This window comes from Anopheles cruzii, chromosome X, assembly GCF_943734635.1.
Source record: "Anopheles cruzii chromosome X, idAnoCruzAS_RS32_06, whole genome shotgun sequence".
NCBI classification, from domain to species: Eukaryota; Metazoa; Arthropoda; class Insecta; order Diptera; family Culicidae; genus Anopheles; species Anopheles cruzii.
The window spans coordinates 10028910-10054222 of record NC_069143.1 but is presented as its reverse complement, the minus strand read 5'-3'; the positions used below and the strand labels follow the sequence as shown (position 1 = coordinate 10054222).

At 50.1% G+C, this 25313-nt stretch overlaps 4 protein-coding genes across 4 annotated transcripts in view; 2 read left to right on the top strand and 2 right to left on the bottom strand.

Annotated features, from left to right (window-relative positions):
• LOC128269518 (neurogenic locus Notch protein) overlaps window positions 1–10841 on the bottom strand; it is a 44745-nt gene extending 33904 nt beyond the window's left edge. Inside the window, exon 1 of the mRNA XM_053007009.1 lies at window positions 10731–10841. Within this exon, the coding sequence (XP_052862969.1) occupies window positions 10731–10841 (111 nt within the window). The remainder of the gene's footprint in view (window positions 1–10730) is intronic.
• A 564-nt stretch (window positions 10842–11405) lies between these two features.
• LOC128270763 (outer dynein arm-docking complex subunit 3) lies at window positions 11406–13389 on the top strand. Its single transcript, XM_053008184.1, has 2 exons — window positions 11406–12583; window positions 12666–13389. Exons 1-2 carry the CDS (start codon window positions 11406–11408, stop codon window positions 13387–13389), a joined length of 1902 nt encoding a protein of 633 aa, XP_052864144.1.
• A 3450-nt stretch (window positions 13390–16839) lies between these two features.
• LOC128273523 (putative tRNA (cytidine(32)/guanosine(34)-2'-O)-methyltransferase 1) lies at window positions 16840–18625 on the top strand. The gene is made up of 3 exons (XM_053011507.1): window positions 16840–17018; window positions 17095–17753; window positions 18105–18625. Exons 1-3 carry the CDS (start codon window positions 16898–16900, stop codon window positions 18249–18251), a joined length of 927 nt encoding a protein of 308 aa, XP_052867467.1. The 5' UTR covers window positions 16840–16897; the 3' UTR covers window positions 18252–18625.
• Window positions 18626–20321: 1696 nt separating this feature from the next.
• On the bottom strand, window positions 20322–24663 carry LOC128273512 (aminopeptidase N-like). Its single transcript, XM_053011496.1, has 6 exons — window positions 24307–24663; window positions 23309–24114; window positions 22597–23242; window positions 21934–22534; window positions 21547–21824; window positions 20322–21463 (listed from the first exon to the last, which is right to left on the bottom strand). The coding sequence occupies exons 1-6, from the start codon at window positions 24661–24663 to the stop codon at window positions 20723–20725; spliced, it is 3429 nt and encodes a 1142-aa protein (XP_052867456.1). The 3' UTR covers window positions 20322–20722.
• Between the last annotated feature and the right edge of the window lie 650 nt (window positions 24664–25313).

Below are 25313 nucleotides of genomic sequence, written 5' to 3'. Positions count from 1 at the left end.
GCTGTCGGGAGCCCGGTCGAGGCGTTAATCATCAAGCATATGACAGAGTCTGTTGGAACACCTGGTGGAACCGGGGGTGCAGCATGATTCTCGGACCTACAATTCATGAAGTAGCCGAAGAAGTAGTTCGATTAATGGTACAACAACAACAAACAATGAATTGAAGTCCAATGCGTAAAGCTACCACCAGCCAGCTCTCCAGTTGACGTTTCTCCGGCTCCGACCGAAGTCGAATGTGTCATTTACCGCAGGAACGTCGCACCGCCAGCCCAAAAGAGATGATATAGGGGAGTAGTCGGGAACACATTGTCGGGGGTCGGGGTATGGCCACTACCACCACCACCACTGCCACCACCATCACCACCATCACCACCGAAAGCCTTGCCTCGCGGGAGTTGGAGAAAGAGCGAAGAGACGTGCGATAAAGATTCCCAAGCCGCGATGGACGGACGGATGGATGATGTGGAGAGGCGGCGATCGGGACGATGATGAGACCGAGCAGCAAGCATGGATGGGAAGCCACCAAGAGACACGGCAAGCACGGAGGCCCACAGGCGGCGGCGAAGAGACGACGACTTCTCGGCTTCTTCGACTTCCACCAGCAATGATGGGGTGATGATGAACTCTGGCGGCGGTGGCGGTGACCAGGGCCCAGTTAGTGCCCCCCCTTCTTCTGGGGCCAACACGCGCCACTACCGTTAGCGAGCGAACGAGTTGTAAGTGTGTGCGTGTCTTTCTCTATACATGGATACGCTGGCATGGGAGCCAGTGATCTTCAGCGACCTCAAACACTCAAAGCGGGTGGTGGTGGTTACTGGCTCAATATGTGGGGCTTCGTGTGGCGGCAGGCGGCGGAGTCGGAATAGGAGAGAACAAATGTCGAGAATGAGGTAGGTGGGCGCTGCTGTGCTGAAAATAACGTCCACGGCACTTATGACCCATCGAAAATCGCCCATAATTAGTCGGCGCCGAGAGAGAGAGACCCGGGAACGATTTTTCATTGACCCACAAAATTTGGCTTGGGTTACTTAGCCATTTGTTTTTGCAAAGTCCTGTCGAGTCGGGGCGGGTCTGGGACTCCGTGAACCTTGCGGACTATGGGGACAAAGCCACCAGATGATTAAAATCTTATTTCTATACAAGTACTATGACGTATACAGAGATATCTATATGTATGTACATGAAACCCACTGCAGAGAGATGAAGATCACCGCCCGATCGTCGAACAGGGGCCGAGTGATGTCAGCCATCCAGAGAGCCATCGCCTACGACGGTTGGTTGGTGTGTGTTGGTGAGCGTTGTTGGTCCAACCCAGGTCCGAAGAACACACCAGGGCCAGGGCAGGAAGATCCGAGAATCCCAACACGCCCAAGAACCCGAACTCCACCGTCAGGTTTTGCCTCGGGCAAGTCCTGACACGGGGTTCGCTCTCGCTCCCTCTACCTCTGTGGGATTTGATCAGACCCAGGGGGGGGTCACTGGATCGGATTGCGCGGAGAGTGGCCTCGCAAAACGGCGCGACGAAAATCAGCGCCGAGTCCCTCTCCGCTTCCTACCTTGCGGAAGAGATGAGGAGGTGCGCGCGCCTCGGTGAACCTTTTGGTCCTTTTGGACCACGCAGCGCCTGTCGTGTCTTCCTGCGGGTTTCTCGTCCTTCGGGCTACCACCAACCCAGTCTTCCCTCTCTCACGGTGTGTGTGCGTAAGAACCTGAGCCGATGTAGTGGTGTGCTGTTTCTGCACAGCAGCAGCAGCAGCAACAACATGGCTGATGGCTGGGTAACGGGACGCTGGTGCTTTGTAGTTGCTGCGGCGGCGGCGGCTGAGGGTTTGCGAAAACGATCGGCGAAAGCGAGCGGAGCATAGGAGAAGAAAAAGGAGACGCACCGGAGCGGGAACGAAGCGTACACGTTCCCCTTTTTTGTGGCCAGGCACGGCGGCGGCGATTGTCGATTCAATCACATCTTCATCATAATCGCATCTCAGCACCGTGTATCGACCGATCCGGCTCTCTCTGGGCCGATGATCCTGTGTGTGTGTGTGTGTGTGTGTGTGTGTAAAGTCCGACTCCGAAAGATAGACGGGGACGGCTAGCCAAATTCATTGCATGTTTATGCTAATACTACTAGAATCGCGAACTAAATTTTAATTTTAATGCACCCCGCGCGCTGTTGTGGATTCTTGAATTCCCATCTCTCCAACTCCCCGCTGCATGCATCCTTTTCGCAGAGCACTGGGGCCTAAGTAGGACCAAAAAGAAATGATGTCACACAACTGTCCCATAAGTTCCATAGTCCCAAATTGACCCATACTCAATTTTTGGTGTGAAAATACTCTTGGGAAATGGGCTCCATAGGTCCCCCCCAGGAGAAGGAGCCATTGGGCTGGGGGGGCCCAGAACCCAGAAATAAGTCAGCCACATACTACCACAAGACGGACCATTCGTGAGTTCATATGTCGCAAGAGCAAGGAGCTATAGACTCAAAAAAAGAGTTTGCAACCAACTGGACCACTGATGTCCGCAAGACCCTGATCCCGGACCCTGACTGATGTAGTTGAAAGAGTTCCAGGGGCCAGGGTTCCAAGATTGTGTAGTAGCGAACTAACTGAATATGGGGAAAAGTTCTCTAGTAGCTGCATTTCCAACTTGCATCCCATGAAGTGTCAGGATTCAATTGAATCCGCCGGGGGGTTAGAATGTAATTACCAACCACCACCACCGCCGCCGCCACCGTATTTAGCATAAAAACAATCAACTCTCCAACGGGGTTCGTTCGAAGCGGCCGCTGGGCTCCGGTGGTTTCCGGTTTGTTTTCGGAGTCGGGTCGAAAGGTCTGTTGTCAAAAACAGGGTTCGAAGGGTCGAAGTGAGTCGAAAACAAAAATGAGAAAATTGGGAATTTTAAAAGCTGACCGGGCCTTTTCTGCCCAACCTCAGCGCGAATAAAGCCCAGCGGGCAGGGAGCGTTCCTTACGGAGGCACACACACAGCCACGCGCCAGTCATGCCAGTCAGCCACACGCACACATTCACACTTGTGTACGTGCGCCCCAGCTCTCTCTCTCTCTCTCGGTCTCGGTCTCGATCTCTATATTCCTGCGTTTTGATTATACGCGATCGCAACAACGATCGGCGATTTGGTCGATTCCGAGAGATCGATGTGTGCGTTCCCCGACCGCGAGACCAAGGTGCAATAATGCGCGGTTACCCAGAGAGACCCAGGAGAGAGAGAGAAAGAGAAAAGGGAAAGAAAGGGGAAGAGATGATGAGGGCAAAGGCAACGCGAACACCGTTCCCGCCGTAGGCACACCTTTCTGTTCCAACAGCAGGCGAAGAGACGAAGAAGGGAAAGGACCGGTGGCCGCCGGTGAGCCGCCGCAACAATGAGGCGCGGAATGGCCACAGGAGAGCCAAGCAGCCACAACACCAAAAATGGACTCCTATTAAACCTGTTTTCGGATCGCCCGGGACCTCCGGCTCCAGCTCCAGCTCCGTCGTCCGGAGTCGAAGAATCGGGGACTCGCGCTGGCTGAACACTTTTTCGAGCGCTGGGCTGGCCGCGTCCGACGGCGATTACATCTCTCCGTGAGCACCAGCAGAGTACACCAGCCTGGTGAACGTTGCCTGCACTGGCGAAGTTGACGGTGTGTGTTTTGTGGTGTGGATAGCGCAACAAAACTGAACGGGAAACCCAGCAGCCAGCCAGCCAGCCAGCCAGGGCCAGGGCTCTGCTGCACCGCTGGATGTATGTGTGCGCGGCGCGCTGGCCAAACGAAATCAAACGAGTTCATGGCAGAGGCCAGGCTGGCCGTTTTGGGACCGAGCCGAGTCGAGAAAACCCATTACCAGGAGGGGGAGGGGAAGACGGAGAAAGAGAGCCTAGAGCCAGATCAGGCGAAGACACAAGAAGCAAGTCCTGTGAGCTAAAACAGTGAAAAAACAGAAGAATTTGGCGAATTGGAAACGCTCCGGTCTGGGAGAACTCGAACTCGGTTCCAAATCACTCTCGATCGATCCCGGACTGAAGTCTCAGCCAGATATTCTCTAGAGAGTTCCAGCGTTCCAGCACAGCGCAGCACACAGACAGCGCGAGCTCTGTTGCTTTCTGTAACGTTTTCTTTGACAGCGGTGGCGGTTGTTCTGGACTGAGGCTGCATTATGCGTTCTTCGCCATGGCCCGGGGCCCAGCTCTCCCGGAATGTCAAACACACAGTCAACATCATGCGATTTGGGCGTTATTTGGGTGAGGATTCCCCGTGCCCGTGTATATGTGGGAGAGGAGACAGTTCTTGGGGTTCTTGGGCTACCACATCAGCGAGAACCATTAACCTTAGCCACGCTAGCGACTTATGGAGAGACTGCTCCGTCACTTTCCATCACTCGGATCACGGGAATTTAATAATAGCTTCAAATCCCGTGGTGCAACAGGTGGTTCCAACAGCGTGCCCCCAGATGTGGTGTCAAGTGGTTGTTGAAGTGTACGACGAACCCGCCCGTCGTATATTGCGAGCCGTACGCAGACCAAAGTTGGACGACCGACTCGAGACTTGGCCAACACTTGTGGTTGGCCGCTCGGGAAATCTCACATTTCCAGGACTGGACTTACTTACTACGTCACTACTTATTACTTGGTGTGTGGCCCCCCATGTTATTTTAATCCGGGTCTCTTTCATTTTAAAAAGCATAAAAAAAACAAAAATATGATAAGTGTATTCATCAAATAGCTAACACCGTCCGTCGTCGTCCCCCACCGGAACTCAATTAGTGGCTGACGCCCGAATATGAGACCGCGTTCGTCGCGTCTCCTCCGACTGTGGGAGGCAGAAAGTTTTACGATCAACATATTGCCAGATTATCAGACAACAATTTGTGGTGTTAATCCTTTACCCCGCGTTTTTATTTCTCGTTTCATTTCGTTTCGTGGCTTCGTAAGCCGGGGTGTCTCGGTCATAAATCATAAAACAGAATCCCACACACCAAACCGGGTTCCCGAGAGTGTCCACATGCGTGTGTGTTAGTGATGGATACACAGCGTTGTGGTGGACCCTGAGGGGGGGGGGTATCTTTATGTCTTTTTGAATTTATCTACGACCAGCCATTACCGTATTTCGAATTCTAATGACCAACAAGGCTGGCTGGCGCAGAGTCGCGCTGCGGGCCTTAAAAAAGCACATACACACATGAGCCCACCAAACCCACCCACGCACACACACACATGTGTGTGTGTGTATATGGCGGCGATGGCTGCTTTATTGCTATCTTTTTTTCGTTTCTTCTGAGCCGAAGCGAATGTGTACCACAGAAAAAGCGCTGCGAAAAACCCGTTTTGGTCACCAACCGAGCAGGCGCGCTGTAGGGTGGTGGTTGGGCGCGACCTCTCTTTGAGACTCCGCCAACAGAGACCAACGGCTGGCTGGCAGAAGCGAGAGGGAGACCCGAGAGCCGAGTCACAGTTTCAGTCGACTCTAAAAACGGTAGAGATTGTTCCAATTGTGCCGAGTAAAGTTAGAGGTCTGAACGGGTCCCGAAGCTGTAGCTGACAGAAAAGCTTTACGTTCAAAGCCTGATGATAATAACAGCAACAGCAACATCAACATCACCACCACCACCACCACCAACAACAATATGCTAGGAGTCCGCGGCTGCCATTCACCAGTTGCGCAGGGAGAGAGACCAGACCAGCGCGAGGCAGGAACCGAAAGCACGCCTGTGTGTGCGCATGTGTCTGTGTGCGCCCGCGTCCCTGGGAGCCTTGCGCATATGGGTGGCGCGCGCGGGGGTTTATGGCGATAATTTCTCACTCCGGTCATAAATCTGTCTGTGTAAATTTGTGTATTATGTATATGGACTGATAATATCGATGCGGACATAAACCGACACTGGCGAGGTGACACGGCACGAGGGGGCGGGGAGGATACCGTGGGCTAACAGCGGCGCGCGAGTGGGATTAAACTTCTAATGCGTTTTTCATTTTACGTCCGCGCACGATAAACGAAATAACTTGTTTATGCCCCCCCCCCTACCTTACGAAAGCTCTCTGTTAAAAGCGCGACCGGGCGCGTTAATGCATGCAAATCTCGTAGTCGGCTCGTAAAAGAGGCGAAACACCACCACCCCCTGCGAGAACCCGCGGTGACGATTGGAGTTTCACGTCGATTCCACACACAATTACGGCGATCCCGGCCCGGCGGTGGATTAATTTAATGCCGGCAAATCGGTCGGAACGCGTCAGGAAGATGCGATGCGCCGCCGCGGTGAAGACCATTCCCACAGTCCGCGAGGCGAAAAGTATTGTCAAAATTAAGCTGTACCCGCCCGCCCGCCCGACTTCATCGAGGAATTTATGGGGCCGTGTGTGCGCTCTGTCGTCATCTGAACTCGCTGAGGTACTGGCTCTGTGAAGTCAAAAAACCAAACCGAAGAAATATCTGCCACAAAAACACGACGTTGTTCGATCGGGGAACCTTAAGAACTTCCGATATGACTACAGCGATTACTTTAGACATACCCGGAGGAGTTTGAAGAGGAATGAGAAATGGATTTTAAGCAACGATCTGCACAACATCAGGCAGAAACCGAGTAAAGAGCCTTTTTTGTTTCGTTTGTTGTGTCGTACATTTACAGACAGAATAGCACCGAAGGGAGGGGGGGGGGGGGGAGAAGAGAAGGTTTTCTACGACTAACGGCTAAAACAAGGATGCTACAGGACACTCAAACGCACTGCCAACGGGCCCATATAAACCAACATGGGCTGAAAAGTCCCGAGCCGAGACACATAGATGGCGGTAGTCTTACTACATTCGCCACTTTCTCCGTTAGTAGCCTAGAACCCTCGTCTTCTTAACACTGCTTCTTGGTGGGGGAAAAAAGCGCTCTTAAATGATACCAAACGCAGTGTGGACGCACGTCCAAATTGAAGCTGCCTGAGCTGGCTGACATCGAAAAAGTGTCAAACGAAGTCATCGCTGTCGATGAATCTTTCTATTGCGCATTTGACGATGCAAAAGGGGGGGGGGGGCTATTGACCAATAAACCCTGAACAGAACGCGTGTCGTCGATTCTGGGCAGTGTTTGGCCATGCTTTTATAAGCGTAAAACAACCCGGAACCGCGTTGCGTTGACGATGTGACGATGGATCTTGCATCACTTCACACCGGAATCAAAACTGCCATCGTCATCTGAACTCGGAGTAATCATCGTCGAATGATCTCGGAGTAATATTCATCAACTACAAAAGCGGGATATGGAGCGGCGCTGATGATAGATTGTGGCTCTTAGACCACGTTTTGAAGCGTTTTCTCTCGTAGGCTCTCTCTCTCGGGACATTGCCCAGCCCATGTGCCCATGCAATGCAGAATGGCAGAAGATCCTCCTAGAAATACGATGGTTCGTAAGCGATGGTCGACGCGATGAGTAAACTTACCGAAAGCACTGCCCAGGAAGCCGCAGAGCACGATGGCGAGGCCGATAACGAGGGCGGGATGCCTGCTGATGCTAGTTCGCCGAGCGCTGATCATTTTATGGCCTGGTTTGTTGCTGTTCCGCTCAGCGCCCTGTTGTGACCACCGGCAGGGAAGGGGTTTAACAGGGTGTTGGGAGGATGTGTTCTTGTGTGGGGCTAGATTTCCAGGGACTGTGTGTCACCGTCTCCTCGTCGTTTGCGATTGCGACAGAGCCACAATGTTGTTGGCGATGGCGATCGGGGGCCCGGTAATCGATCACCACCGGAAGATTGATAAGCCGGCCAGGCAAGTGGCAGTGGCAGGCCACTCCCGCGTTTGCCCCCGGCACTGGCGCGTTCGCGCAGTGCGCTTCCGGAGAACGGGGACCCAGCCAGCGGCGGCGGCGGTGGGGGCCGTCCTCTAGCGCTTGGACAATTGAACAGGAAGCGGGTAATGCGTGTAATGCGCACTCACGGATGCGCGTTGCGCAGGGTTTCGGGCTACTTTCGGGCTAATCCTTCGGGTGATCCTGACACCGGATACGCTGCACAGCACGGATCCTTTCGTTGGCCAACACACCGGCCATCACACGAACGAACTCGATTTTCGCCCCCTCTCTCACACGTGGGCGCACGCCCTCCCTCTCGCGCCGCGCCGTCTAATCTCTCTCTTTCGCTCACACTAGGGATTTGTCACAAAGGACAATCGTCGCGCTGGTGATTCGACGGAACAAACGGAAAACTTCAAAACGACACGGCTCGGCTCAACACGAATGTGGCCCCCTGCGCGCTCTCCTTCCTCTCCCTCTATCTCTCTCTCTCTCTCTCTTTTGCGCACAACGCGTGGCTGAAGCTGAAACGGCCCGATCGAACCGACGATAGGTAGGTAGGGACGGCTGTGTGCGCTCACACACATGCACATACACAGACACACACTCATGCACAGCACACGGGCTCAGCTCGGAGGCTTTCTTTCCACGGTAACCACCGTCGTCGTCGTCGCGGTCGTCGTCAGCATTGCCATCTGGTGGTGGTGGTGGTTGTGGTGGACCTTACGACGAGGAGTTTGCTGCTTCTTGCGTACCGTCATGCTTTTTTTCCCAAGCATTCTCAGCTCGGTTCCGTTTTCGGTTAACGGGCTCCCCACCAGCACCCTGCGCCAGCGCGCCCGAGCACACCCTGCGCCTGGGCGTTAATTACTCTCTCGTCTCCAATCGATCCCGATCCCGATTCTTTGGCCGATGATTATTTTCACACAGTTGTGATTTGGCCGGGAGGGGGGGCACGGGAAAGAAAACCACACCCTAAACCGCCGCGATGCGGCCGAAGCACGCCACCACCACACTGCAGCTGCTGGTGCTGCGGCAAGCTCCACTCCTTGCGCCTAGGTTGACTGTCGATTGTTAGGTTTGTTGGTTCGGTTGATTGGCGGCGGATGTGCAAAGTGCAACAACGATCATGATCCTGCTGCTGCTGCTGCTGGGGCGACGCGCTCAATCCCACGCACACACATACACACACACTGCACACGTCAAGGATATTCGAGTGGATCTAGTAGGGATTTAGTAGTGTAGCAGATGCGCACAGTTTCTGCAAGTCTTCGGCGCTTCAGAGGCTTCAAAGGATTACGGAGCACAGAAACAGGATGCACACACTGGCTGCACACACACGCACACGCACGCACACGCAGGATCGCTAAGCAGGCCAACGGGATTTGCACTGCACCGTCGATTCACAGTGTGTCCTGTAAGTCACGCGTGGGAGGTGAGATGGAAAAAAAACACAAGCCAGCAGGCAAGCCACTCCAGGAGGAGAGCCGTACGTTGTCGTCGTCGTCGGGGTCCGTGTACGGTCACGTTCGCGGCTCGATACACACTTGGCAGGGGCTGGCCGCGTAAGCTGGGCTGCGCGAGCAACGAGTACAACCACCTCTCTCTCGCCGATGCCGAAGCGTTGCCGAAGTGGCGGCCTTCGTCGGCTGCACTCACACACACCGGGGCGCAACAGTGCTCGCGCACACACCAACACCACCACACAACGTGGCGCGCCAGAGGGTGAATGAGCCACTTACGCACCCCAAAAACGGCGCTGGACCTGGACATACAGGGTGAAGTGCCCCGTCCCGTGCTGATCGATGGCGCGCGTGGTGGTGTTGGTGCGCACGCATACCTCCGAAGGCTCGAACACACACACCTCTACGGCGTGGTCATGTCGAGCGAAAGCCTCTTTAACAAACATTCCTGGCCGCTGGCTGGCGAGAGCAACGGGGCAGCAGCGAAGGAAAACGAACCGAAATAACGCAGGAAAAAGCCGTTCGTTGCAAGAGAGGCCCCGGCGACACACCACCACCACGAACGGCGCAGGCGAGGCAGGCGCAAAAGAAAAGCGAACCGGAGAGAAGAAAACACAGAAGAAGGAAAAAAACCGTTCGTTGCGTGAGCGACTCCAAGATGGCTGCTGCCCCTGCTGGTGTGGTGTGGTCTGAGCCTATATCCCAAATGCCCCACGGAGAATCCGACACCGAATCCGATGGATTGGCCCCGAGCCCCACAGAAAAGTCCACATCCTTCACACGCGCGCGCGCGCGCGGGATGTCAAAGATTCGCTCGCCGTCTCAACGGAACGCGGTTCGCCAAATCTTGGGTTGGGATCATTTTATTCTATGGTGTGGCTGCTGTCATGACCCGGGACTTCTTGCGCGGGTCTCTTTGTGTCGCAAAGGCGCAAATCGGTGGTCCCTCGCACACCACCTCGTCCTCCTGTGCTCTGTTGCTGCGTTGTGTATTTTACTTTGCTTCAGTTTTTGCTTGCTCTATCTTGCTCTTTCTCTGTACCCTCCGCTTTCATTCGCATCCAGCCCATCCTGTACTGCAGCGCCCTACGCGGTTCCGCAGCGGTTGTATGTGTGTGTGTGTGTGTGTGTGCATTTCTCTCCTAGGTTCGGATGAGGTGCTGGCTCGCTGCTGCCCAAACCCTGAGCCGTTTTTCATTGGACTTCCGGACAGACAATTTCCCTCGACCAGGCACTGGCCAATACTGGGCGCCCAGTATCGCAGACTGATCAATGCATCGATTGTCCTGAATCCTGAAGAAATGATAGATATGATGCGATGTGACAATCAGGTCACATATCAGGCATTTAGGGAAGCGCATGGTGTAGCGTAGGACGTAGCGAATGTAGTGTCATGGTTGGGTCAGTGAGAAAATTTGGACGCACCCTGTAAACTCACGCAGCTTTTCGGACACATCCGAATGTCGTCGAAACGTACGATTGGTGTGCATCTTACTTACCTTCTTATCCGGCCACAACCGCCGAACGGTCTTGTGGCCTGCATCATGTGGCTCCTTCCACCCTGACCCCGAGCCCTGCTGACGTGCGGGTCTCACATATCTATAAGGCATCGCTTCGACGGCACCGACTCGAGCCGCGGCCGCGTTCGAGAGGAAGATGCTCAGATTGATAGCTGATCATGTCACGAGAATGGCGGATGCAAAGTTTTTTTGCCGCCAGACGGCAACGGTCTTCTTGGCCCGTCTAGAGGGACCATGAGATTTTTGGTTGTCCCCGCGCCAATACCCCATATTGTAGTTAGAAAGGATTGAGAAAGTTAGTTCTCGTAAGCTAAGCGAACTAAGATCGTATACCGACTAACGAAAGCTTAGCTAGATAAAGTATGCTAAAACATGTGTAAAAACAGGAGCGTTCGACACGTTGCAGTTACGTTGGTGATGGCGCAAGCATTTGTGTGCATCGTTCATAGTATTTCAGTGTCGACTGAAGCAACCCCACAGATGCCCGTGGCTCTGACTTTAGGTGGTACTTTACTACGTTGCTATGAACAACAGCACGGCGATGTAAAAACGGAGCGCCCGTTGGATCAATAGTAGGGTCGTAAACACGGGTGCTGCGATTATTCAGCTCATTGTGAACTGTTGAACGGTGTGTGTCCGAAGCGGGTACGCAAAATGTCCACACCGAAGCCCTTGCTAAACGCGGAGAACCTAGCGTTAACCAACAAAAAAATAGGTGAGCTGAAGAAAAAAGTAATGCTGGCCGAGGGCCAGAAAAAGGCTTACACGGAGGAGTGGAACGATAAGAAGAAGGTACAGAACGACCGCATGACCGAGCTGAGGAAGGAGGTGCGTGATTTGACGAACAAGCTGTCGTACCTACACAATCCGACCAGCACCAAGGCCCAGAAGAACGTGCAGGAAATCAAACGCCGCATACCCTTTCCGCCGGGCGCGAAATCAGTCGCCGAGGCGCTTCGGATTGTCGACCTGAAGATAATAGACCTGAACAAGCAAACGGATATAGCCGAGGATCGGCTCCGGAAACAGGAGATCCAATTTAAGCAGCTCCTCGAGCACCATCATGCGCTCGTTGGGTACCGGGACGCGAAGAGCGATGGCACCAACCCGCCGGAAACGCTAGAGGAGGACGCGAACCGGAAGCTGATAACCCGGCTCGAGAACGAGATCCACCGCACCACGGTGCAGTGGATGGAGGCCGAGCACATCCGTAAGAAGTATCGGGGCATCAAATCGTCACTGATGCACGACGCAGAGAAGTTCGAGAGTTCGCTGCTGGAGCTAGAGAATGCCATCACGGAGCAGCAGGCCGAGATCAACAAGCTGGAGGAGGTTCACAAGGAGGCGATTCAGATGCGGGACAGTACGAAGACGATTCTGCAACGCCAGGAACAATCGACCCACTACTCCAACAAGGCGCGCGAAAAGCAAGCCCAGGACTTCCGGCGGCAGGTGGAGGAACGGAAACTGGAGTTGGAGCGTTTGGAGCGCAAGATCTTCTCGTCGGGCAAGACGCTGATCCACCAGGAAAGCATCATGTCCGGCTCGGGGGAACATGCGCGTGGTGAGGGCGGCGACGACGGGAGCTGCCTGCATGACAAGGACGGTGCCTCCGAGATGGAGCAGAAGTTCAAGAAGCTCATGCAAGCGACGGGCGTCACGGCCGCGGGCGAGGTAGTGGAGCGCTTTCTGGCGCAGCGAGAAGCCTCCGCCAGGCTCACCTACCTGCGCACCGTGACCGAAAACGAGAAGAAGCAGCTGGAAGCTCAGCGGGAGCTAATGAAGGCTCAGTTGGATGCGTTCAAATTTGCCGATGTCAAGGATAGCGATGTGTAAGTACCAATCTCTATGTTACTGTTAGGCAAGTGTACTAACTCCCAGTTGATTACCCTTTATTATCACGCCAACCTAAAGCAACCAGGAAGAGCTGGAGAAAATCAAAAACTCCATCGAGGAGCAGAAGCAGCGCCGCGAAGAGTGCGACAAGGCGATCGATTACACCACGAACGTTTTCGACACGATCAAGGATGCGCTGATAGAGCTGCTACTGAAGCTACGCGAGGTAGAGGAAAGCTTGGATGCGGGTTCGCCATTCGGTCAGCGGACATCACTCAAATCGAGCGAGTTGAAAGAAATTACGTCCGGCAAAATGTCGGTCGAGGAGCTGGGTGGACTGCTCGAGGAGCGTATTAAACTGGGGCTGATCGCTAGCGGCCAGCTAGCGGCAGACGTCGACAGCAGTCTATCGGAGGATGGCGACGAAGAGCCAGTTGGCCAGCCTTCAGCAGTCTTAGCACCGCTTACCGTCTTGCAACAGGTGACTCCGGCCGGTGGTCTCGCCGTGTTGCCGGCAGTGAGCAGTGCCGCTGGTGGCAGCGGAAGTATTCTGTCTACTGCCTCACCGGCCGAAGATCGCGAAAAACCTCCCGCGTATCCACCGGTGTATATGAACCTTATGGCCGGCCGTTCGACCGCTCAAATTTCTTCCGCGTCGCCGGGCCAGGGCACTACGGTCGTGCTGTCGGACGATGAAGGCGACGTGCCGTCACGAAACTACCTAAAGCGCCAGGCTAACATGATTATCGAAGCGAAATCACGTCGCAAGGGCTTCCGTGTACCCGTTCCTAAGCGACGTTAGTTCTTGAAGCGTAATTTAGGGGATCACAAAATGATGGCTGATTAAACAATTGTTAGAGAAAGAAATCAATCCGTTCTGCTAAAGGCAAGCCTTAAGAGTAGGCAAACACGAGGCGAGGGCGACTTAAACTAACTGATGCAATCAGTTCGGATAGAAATTAAGATAAAAATACAGTTTGCGATTATTAAGTTCGAGTAATTTCGAATTTTATTTCATTTAAATTCATTTTTTAATACATTCTTTAATTTTTTGCAAAATACGTACTCCTTTTCTAATGGTAGATCAGTTGTTCATAGTTGCGCCAGTTTCAACATGGCTTATTCCGAAAAAAACATCCTCATTCAAATGAACCTATCGGACTGACTGCCCACATGTCGTGCTGATAACTGTTGCATGAAAATGTGTCTACTATTCTGCTTTACACACTCCTGCTACCATGTACATGATTAATTCTCTTATGAGAAAGGGTAGCATAAACTTAACACTGAAAGAACAAAACTCACGCAATGGAACGAGCCCTGGAGTAAATAAATGCCTTATGCATGTTGGAGTAAACCGAAAGGGTTTGGAGAATTAGACTAATGATTAATTAGTCAATATTTTTTGATCTTGTTGTTACTACGTGTGTTACACATCTGGCAAAACAAATGACAAAATATACAGGAAAATGCCCGGCCTGTTAATGGTCTGGCATCACCCCTAGGAAACCTTCTAGTTTGCTGAGCATATCCAAAAAACTTGATAGCTTAGATATTTGGTAAAAAGTAATGTGATGAGTTGTATAAAGAATGTTGTGAGAACAATGTAAACTGAGTAACTGAGTACATACTTTTACACAGTGACATAATGACAAAGCAATCAGTGAAGAAAACCGATTAAAATTATTGGTAGAATATTAAATGAAATTATTAATTGATTATTAATTATGTTATAGGATGACTAACGCGCCTGTTTGTACCAATGGTTTGTCAATTTGGAAATGTTTAAAAATAGATACCATTTTATGAAAACTACCAGAAAAAGGAAGGATGTGTGTTTTTGTCTGTATCAAGAGATCAAAACAAACGTCGACAATAGGAACACAAACTTAACTTATTCTTATTATTTAGTTTTAATTTCAGTCACATGAAATATTTTTCATGCATCGCAAATTCGTTTGTAGTAAATAAAGTCTTTTCAAAACAATGGTAAGTAATAGTAACGGTAATAGAAAATTCAATATTTTAACAAAAATTAGAATTAGAACCAAACTTGACCAAGTTCATTCGTTAATAATCTGTTTTCTGTCGAAGAGATCAACATAATTGTCGACAGTAGGAACGCAAACTTCTTTTAAATTATTAAGTTGTAATTGGTATCACAGCACCATATTTCATGATTCACATATTCGTGTGTGGTAAATAATTAACGTCTATTCAAATCAATGGTAAGTAATAGTAATAGAACGTTCAATTTTAAACAAAAATTAGAATTCAATCAATCTTGAGCAAGTAACGCACTTAACAGTTAAGCAGAATGTAAAGTTTCAAGTATAACCCTAAAAAAAATAAAATAGATTTTCAAAATAAAAAATATATAAACGTTAATCCCAGCCCACAAGAAGTTCAACTTTGCCATTCAACAAGGTTCGTTTTCCTCTGATTACACACTTGGTACCCCGCTCTTGGTCCCCCACATAGCGTAATGGCAAGTAACTAGGAATAAGGCCTGTAGTCGATGGTACACGTATGGGATTATCACATTCACTATTTTGATCAACGTCCACCGGACCACCGGATTGTACTTCCCTTATTGCCACCGGTTTTTCATTTTGCACTTTGGTTTCGCTTTGATTTTTGCGTGGCTTACGTTTTGTTTCTGCATAGTTTACTTTAGCCTGTTGGCGAAGACGAGGTTCACGCGAGGATTGTAATTGTTTCTCATTTTGCACTTTGGTTTCGCTTTGATTTTTGCGTGGCTTACGTTTTGTTTCTGCATAATTTACTTTAGCCTGCTGCCGAAGACGAGGTTCACGTGAGGATTGTAATTGGCCAGTTATGTTTTTCACCGCCTCATTGCTACTAGACGATGATCCGGCTGTGGCTTCTGTGGCTTTCTGTGCCTTTTTTGTTGACACTTTTTGAGGCGATTTTTCTGGCCGCGGAAGAACCCTCTTCACAATACATCTTGTGTTCTTTTTCGGCCTTAAGTTCAATGGTGTGGGGCCGGCAAACTTTCTAGCTGCCCTTGGTACTCTAGCAGCATTAAACAGCGGACCATTTCCGAGACCATCCATTTCCGAGTACGCTGTAATTGTGAATAAAAAAAACATTATTGATCAAAAACTCTGCTCTAAAATTGACAGCGATACGATTGATGCAAATGTTAATGTTAATGTTAATGCTACGAGCATGTTTGATTATTATTATAATAGACCGGAGGCCGCCGCGCACGGAGACGGACGGTAGACGAGCTGATGAAAAACAAAGTGCATATCGCGTCGGGTGCAGTAGCATTACCGGTCGGGTACTTGCGACTGTCTTAGTGGCCCTAACATACCAACATTTGGTTCTAGACTTCCGTAAGGTAAATGAGCGTCTGTGTGTATTGCGCCTGAAGGGCCGGTTTAAGAACTACTCTTTTATCAACGCGCACGCACCACATAACTTATTGCTTGGCTCGTTTGTAAAGTGATTTCGTTGGCCCAGCATCACAATGCCATGTATAAAAGGATCTATGCACCGAAATTGAGATTAACTTATCACTTTATAACTTATGAGATACTCACTGCGCAATAGGTCCTGCGATACAACCAGCAGCAGATACAACGAAGCATCGAATGCGCCTTTTTACGTCAACTGCCGTGCCGCTTCAACCTTACCATTTTCAGTTATTTCGAATCAATGTACGAGATGCTGCCGATGACATTTCATCCGGCAACAACAATAACAATTCCATTTCGAAAATAACAAAACCGTTTCATTTTCGAAAATAACACAACCGTTTTATTTTCGAAAAAGCAGAATAATAATAAATTTACGATTGGTCATAAGTTTGAGAAAATGGGATGTTTTCAAAATTAGCGCTTACGACGAAAATATGAAAATTAGACATAGCTTCGAGTTTTAATATATTGCGTTGATAGCAATGAGAACATAACGAACAAAATACGGTGCACTGCGTGTTTAAAATCTAAAAGAAGTGGTCAGCACGGAAAAATGAAATGATGAAGTATAAAGTAGTGAAATAGTAAGCCCAAAAATTATTTGGATCTTTAGAATCAAACAAGAAACAAAATAATCGTATGTCGTTAAAAATATACACAGTCGCTCTTCGTAGTCTTCGATAGTGTTTTTCATGTTCAGATGCGCATCATCGACCGCAGCTGTCAAACAACAATCATACACATACAGGGTGAGCCATTTACGATAATTAATCACCCTGTAATACTTTAGAGTCGAACTGTCAATTGCACGCACGCTATCGCTTGGTAGCGTGCGGCTACGGACTCCGAGGAAAACACCCTAAAATGGGTAAAACCAGTAAGGATAAACGTGATATCTACTATCGCCTCGCCAAGGAGGACGGGTGGCGTGCTCGCAGTGCATTCAAGTTGATCCACATCGATGAAATTTTCAACATTTTCGACGGTAAGCACAGTGGGGAAGGACCTGGTCCTTACACACGTTGTTCGAATGGGGCTCCAAAGTACGCGTTCTATTGCAGGTGTAACGCGAGCGGTCGATCTGTGTGCGGCTCCCGGAAGCTGGAGTCAAGTGCTGTCGAGACGGCTGTATGAAAGCCGTGATCCGAAGGATCGCGACGAGGTGAAGATTATTGCCGTGGACCTGCAGCATATGGGACCGCTGCCAGGTATCATTCAACTGCTGGGCGACATCACCATGTTGAGTACGGGCGAGGCCATCATCGCACACTTTGGCGAAAACCAGAAGGCACAGCTGGTCATTTGTGACGGTGCACCGGATGTTACCGGGTTGCACGATATGGACGAGTACATCCAATCGCAGCTGCTGCTGGCGGCCCTTAACATTACGACGCACGTACTGGCCGAAGATGGTACGTTTGTGGCGAAAATCTTTCGGGGCAAGGACGTGACGCTGCTGTACGGTCAGTTGCGCATATTTTTCCAAAAGGTGACGATCGCGAAACCGATGAGCTCGCGGAACTCGAGCATTGAAGCGTTCGTCATCTGCCAGAAGTTTCGCCCCCCGGAAGGGTATAAGCCACAGCTGATCAATCCGATGCAGGACGACGTGAAGCTGACCGCGTGTGAAACCGATTCGGCCGTCAACCGGGCCATCATTCCGTTTTTGTTGTGTGGCGATTTGCGGGAATTCGACTCCGATATGTCGTACAGTTTGAACGTAAGTAGCACAATAACATATCCCCCGCTGATCGACGAGTCGTTAACGCTCGTCGCTGTCACGCAGCTGGCCTGGGTTCGAATCCCGGGACACAGCCGGCCATGGTTTCGATTCCCGATACCGGCGTGACAGGGGGGTTGGCGCGGGACCAACAACCCCGCCCGTAAAAAAGGAACCGTTACAGAGAGCATCAGAGATTAACCATGTCTCTGGTGCAGGCTAACACCGCTCAGCGGTTGTTGTCCAATACAAGAAAAAAGAAAGCGCAGCGACATAGCGACCAGGAGCGTATACTGTACCAGTTTCGTTTGTTTATGTATCTATCTATCTATCTATCTATCTATCTTTAAGATTGACCCCGAAAAGGAGTACGAACACAAGGAGGCGGTACAGACGCCACTGGCTCCGGCCTATAGCGAGGTACTGGAGCGGATGAAGACGACATCCCTGAAACACAGTGGAAGCATCAAGGTGGAGGCGGACAAGAAGAAGGACTGAATAAGATCGCCAATCTTATACAGTCCTTCAGCCAAGATGTTTTCCTGATTGTTCTGGGCTTAATTGTACATTTTATTTCTTAGCTGTTTTCACAAATTCCACAAATTTCACATATTCCACAAATTTCATACTCTTTCACAAATTTAATACTACCGCATCTACAGCTTCATAGGATGTAGTCATATTTGTATAATTGCCAACGGGCCGCGAAAGCAACTCGTAGATCAACACGTAGATCATCCGTCTCGCTGTACCGATGAATCGGTTTCTATGTTAAAGACGTCAGTTCGAACCCCGGCAATTGCATCAACTTGAGTGCCAAACTTTGAGTTGGTTCTTAATACGGCCCTTCCTGTTCTATAATCCAGCATAATTCCAGTATAATAATAATAATTAATTTAAAAAAAAACTAGCGTCAAAGCTTTAATAATAGAACAATACCGAAACATCACGGCGGCAGCCGATGGTCCCCGACGCCCGCTCACCGGATTATGGTGTACTCGAGTGCTCCGCTCTTCGGGGATCCAGCGCATTGAATGCGGCGAAAGATACACGGTAGAACGGGCGGTATTGATGCTGTTTGCTGCTGAGCAACCGCTAGCCGAGGCAATCCGGTGCAACGCTGAACCGGACGAAAACGTCCGATGGCGCCAAGCGCTTGAAGACGCTTTAGCAGAGGAGTATTCTGAAGGAGAGGAGAGGAGTAAGTAGAGTGTCCGCGACGAGAGGAGTGCGATGTGGGGAATCGGCCGAATGTATCGAGCCCAGACCAAACAGAGAACAGTTGCAGTTTATGGTGTTTAGCAACTTGCTTCCGCGCTCTGCTAGCTAGCTGCACCAACCGGCAAGGAACAAAAATTCAGTAAGTAATCATCAATTAACATTAAGTATAGGCATAGTAAGAGTTTGTAGTATCATTATTAAATTGTTACACCAATGAAGGGCGATGATCAATCGCACTCCTGCCCCTCCAGTGTCGGGGAGACACCAGGAGGTTCTCCCGTATCGGGAATAACTGACATAAAAACTATAAAAAAAACAACAAAGTTTTCCGCGACGAGTGTTATCACCAACCTCCATCGAGAGAACCTATGACATGGAATGAGTTGAATTTTAATTGAATATCTTTTTCAATTTTTCATAATTCGGTTTCCGTACCGAATTCATTAAAAGGGAATACGCGTAGCGTTTCGGTAGGAAGAACAGCGTATCTCTGCTTAGAGCATGTTGTTAGAAACGAACCGAACACCGTGGAAACGTCAATCTGTTTCGAAGATGAGATTTTATCTTTCTGCATCTTCTTTCAGCAGCTAGTAAGTGAAATCGCAAAATTTTTTGCGTATTAAGATGATGAGCGGACGAGACGCATGATGTGTTCAATATTATTTGTTTGAACAAACCAGTACCGAGAGTCCTACCGCGAGCAGAGTCGCACGCTACTGTGGTGTAATGTTTACCTCTCGCGTGTGCGCCCGTTTTTCCTTTCGTTGCGTTCTAGGTCGAAAAACACACACCACTGTAAGGGTTCATCCATCCTATCCATTGCCCTACAACGCAGCTGTAAAACTCAGTTCTTGTCTCTTTCTTTGCTTGGATTTGTAAACATTGCTCTTTCCTCCGGGATACAAAAATGTCGAGTGTTCTTTTCGGACGCGTGTTTACTTCTCGCATGAGAAGCGTAAGAATGTGCAGTGATCTTCAAAAAGTGTTGAATGACCCTAAGCACTCCATGTTTTATATTAACCTCGGAGGCGATGGCGTGGCGTATCTCCAGTACGCGATAGACTCAAAACAAAATGTTATCACCTTCCATCATACTTTCGTTCCGGACGCTGGCAAGGGGAAAGGTCTCGGCAAGCAGCTTACGCAAGTACGAACTGGGTACTTTGGGTTTTATTGTTGTGATGATTATTATTGTTTTTTTTTGTAGACTGCGTTTCAGTATGCCATCGAACAGCGGATGAAAATCAAATTAGAATGTGACTTCACAGTGAAATATTTTAAAGATAATGAAGCAAATTATTCAGCGTATGTGCTGAAGTAGATCACAGCAAGATACCACCAAATCGATTGCATGGCTATATGTACTAGGCTACGTATGCATTTATTGTAATTTAGTTTCAAATAAACTACAATATTTGAAAGGTCAGTGGCAAAATTAAGAATTCAACTAACAACACGTGCTGTTTCAGCAACATGACGTATTGGAATATTAAAACAATAGTTATATATTTTTTGGGATTCCCTGGGATGTCTTAAAATGATAATTATAAAGTTAAATATTAAATACAAATCGTCTAACAGAAACGTTCTCAAATGGCCAAATGGTATTCTGATTGAGGCTATTCAAGGACTATCCATTTGTGCAAACTATTCCTGTGATGTGTTTGGTGCTCCGGTAATCCATGTTTCAATTGCTATTGGTAGCTATAATCGTCTCTAGTCATCAGCAACTACCTTCTATTGCATCACTACATGTATGTTAGTTCATCTATTATCTCATCACTGCCGAACTGGAATGGTTGAAACTCGATAATGGGTGCTATCTGTTCTCTCCATCTCAACAGCTTGATAATCATATCACGCATTCGTTTGAGAATCTCCTTATCCATCGTCTGAAATGTGTACGAGTATCGGAAGAATATTTGCTCGTACATACTGAATTCGTTGGTATTGGAGATGCTACGCAACAGAATTGAGATGTCGTACAAGGTCAAGTATCGCCGAACGTTAGTCCATTCGTTATAGAGATAGTCGAGGGTGTACTTCAGGGCCACTTTGTTTTCGCTAATGGACGTTAGAATCTCCTTGGTGTACATGCTGAACATGGGATGCCTGAGGAGACCCACGTAGCGCTTGATTAATCGGATTTCGCGCGTACATCCCAAACTTTTCACCAAAAGCCGCTGATAATTGATATCATCGGTTTCGAGATACTTTTCCTCGACCTTCTGCCATTCCGTCAGTCCGCTGTACCGTACGGTGATGCACAGGATGCGGAAGAGTTGCTCTTCGCGTTGTTCAAACGGTGAGACCGTTTTGTTGTCAAATATTTGCTTAAAAAGTTGCTTCTGGTGCTCCACGCAAGCCGTCACACCAAGCGTGCAGGCCCACTGCACGATTAGCTCCCTAATAGATGGGTTGTAATAGAGCGTATCGGCGTTCCGTTCGATTTCCACGTACTTCTCAACGATGAGATATTCTAGAAAACGCTATAATAGGAATAGGAATTAACAGTTTAAATCAGCCATAACCAAGCGTAACGTAGCACTTAGCATACTGCTCTTCGCGTTACCTCTACGTAGTAGAAATTGGGCAGATCTTCGGTGGCATGGTACACGAACTCGAGATTACTCAGCGCCAGCTTCCATGGGAGGTAATTTTCGTTATTTTTCTTCAAAAACGATACCACGTTGAAGGCGATCGAATAGTTAAGCAGCCCGAGGCGAGCAAGATTTAACGCGTCGTCAACGACGATGGCAAGCGTCGTGTACGGTAGGTAGTGAAAGTTTCTGTTCAGCACATGCGCTAGTTTAATCCAGTGGGACGGCTCGTAATTTACACGATAGTAGCCTGAAATTGGTGTGTTCAGTATAGTACAACGTTGCTGGCTTAGTTTTCGGTACGAAGCAACGCAGAAATGTATAGCTTTGCAAATGGTGGAGCTGCACGTTTCTCTTACCAATGCCACTCGGATTGACTATGATCCAGGAGCCATTGCTGATAGCATCGCAGTTGGACTTCACCACCAGCAGATTATCAAAGTCCGTCAGCCAGCGAATTTTTTCCACAAACAGCTGCTGGTTCGTGTCGTTGATGAAGGTGACCGGCAGGGTCCACTGCTGCTCGGCCATATCCTCCTCGAACGGTAGCGGTATTTGGCGCAGGTCGAAGTAACCGGACGCATTGTTGCGCTTGATGTTGATGATCGGATACTTTTCCAGGCTGCTCCAGCTGTGCAGAAAACTGTTAAACACGGCGTCTGTCGTTCCACCGTCACCACCGTTCAGCATCTCGATCACGTCGATCGTTTCGCTTTCCATGCGGTACCGGAAGTAGTCACGCAGAAACTGATCGAACACCGGCTCCCCGAGGGTGTAGTTCATCATGCGCAGCACGCTAAGGCCCTTGTACTTCACCAGCTCGAAGTGTGTATCCTCCTCCCAGTGGTTGGTGAAGATGTTCAGTGCCGACGTTTTGGTGTTCATTTCTTCGCGCATCGACCGGAGCCTACCCTCGAGCAGGAAGTCATCGAGCACGGTCGAGTTGCTGGTGGTGGTGAGCTGAGCGAACGATAAAAGGGCGGCATTTAAACTGGGCAAACCGGGCAGAAACGGAAGCTTACGTTACGCAGTGCCAACGACTCCAGGTACAGTGGGATCGACTCGTGCAGCCAGTACGTTTCCTTGTTCTTGTAGTCCGCCAGGTTGTGGATGAACAGTTTGGCCAGCTCGTTGGCCACCTCCCGGTCGATGCTTCGGTCCAGCACGGGGAAGTAGTTTACGCTTTTAATCAGACGCTTCTCACTCGACAGCACCATCCCCTCCTTGATTTCGTAGATCGAGTGATCGATGTTCGGTATTGTCACGTATCGAATCACCTCGTACGGAAACGGGACCGCCAGGTAGTGCTCGAAAATGTGTATCACCCGCGAAAACGTTACCGATGCGTTTTTGATGTGCTCATCGTACCGGGTTCGCGTGTACGCCAGCAGGCTCACCTTGCTCGTGATCTCGTACCGTTCCGGCACCATGTCCGTGACGACGAACCCGATCTCCGATCCGCGCACCATTCCGGTCGTGTTATACGTGTCCACGATGATATCGTCCGTTTCCATCGGCTCCGACATCTCCAGGTTCATGCTGGACGCGGTGTTCATGTTGCTTTTCCGCGCAATGTTCAGCTCGAACGGTGACCGAAAGTTATGATCATCCATGCACGGGTACAAGCGGCGAGCGTTGTTTGGTTCGAGCACGGTCGCTGCAAAGTGCCTGTGCAAAAAGGCCGACACCGTTCATCACCGTTGCAGGATGTTGCAGGATACTGGTTCTACTTACCGATGGCTCGGTGCATCATCGTCATCGTAGTGCGTGTAGTACAGCCCTTTGTCGTTCGTCATATTGCCGGTAAAGTTCACCTTCACGATGTAGTAGATGTCCTTCTTCATCTCGGTGCCGAGATAGATGATCATCTTTTCGTTCGATTCGTCAAACTCGAGATCTAGTATTTTGATTGTGACGAAATCGTCGGTCGGAAACACGGGATGATGGTAGAATTTGGACTTGTCGATCACGGTAGCATTCTCGGTGCTAGTACGCCTCAAGCCGTGGCTCCAGTCCGTGGCGTTGGAGCTATCGCTTTCGTCGAAACCGTCCCCGTCCCCGTCCCCGTAGTCCATGTGCTCTTTGGCACTGTTTTCATCACTGCCATCGTCTGTCGCCGGAAGCGCCCCGGGGGTGTTGAAGTTGCTCGGCGTATCAACGGCTCTCGGCAGCTCGGTTTGGCTGCGCCGGCGACGATTCAACCGCGGCAACGAGTACAGGTCTTCCTCGCTCAGATCCCAATCGAGATCCTCGTCGAAGTCCATGTTCGTGAGGCGGATGCTCTTAAGTACGGCCACATCCTCCAGGCGTATGTGCAGGTGCTTCACGTTCAGTTCGATCCGCTTGTTGTTCGGTTTTTTCGAGGTGACCGTTACCCACACGATGCCACTGTAGCTGAACGGGTTGTCCGTCTCGTTGAACACCGGGTGGATGAAGAGCCGGTAGTGCTTCGGGATGACGTGCTTCGGTATCCGGGACCGCTTATCGATCAGGTAGGCCCGATGGTTCAGAAAGTCCTCGAGCGTCAGATTTGGTTTGTGCTGCGGGGACACGGTGAGAGAGAAACAATCAAGAAACAACCATCCGGTCAAGGCAACCGCAGGCAGGTTGGAGCGTGACGCGAAGTGACAGAGACCCGCAGAACGCTTACGTCGTGTTTGCAAACAAAACCTGATTTGCAACTCTCAGCCGAGCTCATCGTTTGGCGGCGGCCTATATGGCGGCGTGCTCACCTCATACGCGTATTTGGTGCTGAAGAAAATCGTGAACGACATAAAAAAGATGAAGACGAAAATCACCACCGCGATGCTGATGCCACGGCAGATCGACACGAAGCACCCGCCTTTCCGTTCGTACGCAATGCTGCCGTCCTCTATCGGTGACCCGGCCGTGAACATGTACTCCGACCGGGCGGCGAAGCTGGTGTTGTTGTAGCTGCCACTCTTACCGGTGCCCCCGCCACCATGGTGCTGGTACGGCTGCGGCTGCCCATGCGGCTGCTGGTGGTGGTGGGCGGTTGCAGGAGCGGTTGATGGTTGATTTGAAGCATAGCGGAACACCATCCTACGTTCTCGCTCCTCCAGATTCATATCTTCCGCCACCTAGAGCGCGCGCACGAGCAAAAAATTAACGAGTATTATGCGGAAGCCTCAGCCGCCTTGATGTATGTTACCTGTACCTCCGGTACGTGAGCTCGTGCAGAGGAAGTACGATCCATACACCTCACACGAGGGGCGCCTTAAGCTGGACGCTCGGTTTCGGTCCGCAAAACTCCGCGCAGCAAACCACCAGAGCAGTTTAGTTTGGGAACGGGTTGTCTGCAAATAAATATACAACAGGTTTCATGCACTCCGTAGTTTGACTTTCATCTATCCCTCTCCGATGCTCGTCCCTCTCAGATTCTCTCTCTCGCTTCTCGTTTTCTTCTTCGCTCTGTTCCGTCTCCTAGATTACTGTTATTGGGTGCTAGTTCTGGATGCTGAGTGGGAGCTTAATAAGGGTTGTCCAGTCTAAGAAGAACCGAGCCGAACCGAGGGAGCTTGCTAAAATTCATCGCCTTCAAATGGAGGGTTTTTTTGCGTGGCTGCGTTCGTCGATCATCCGTCGTTCTTCGCGAAGGACGTCAGTTCAAACCCCTCGGCTTTAATACGGCGCTGTCCTGTTCTAATAACATAGAACTACAGGGAGATTTGCTAGCACACAAGGCAGGATTAAGGGTGAATTGCGCGGCGAAAGAATT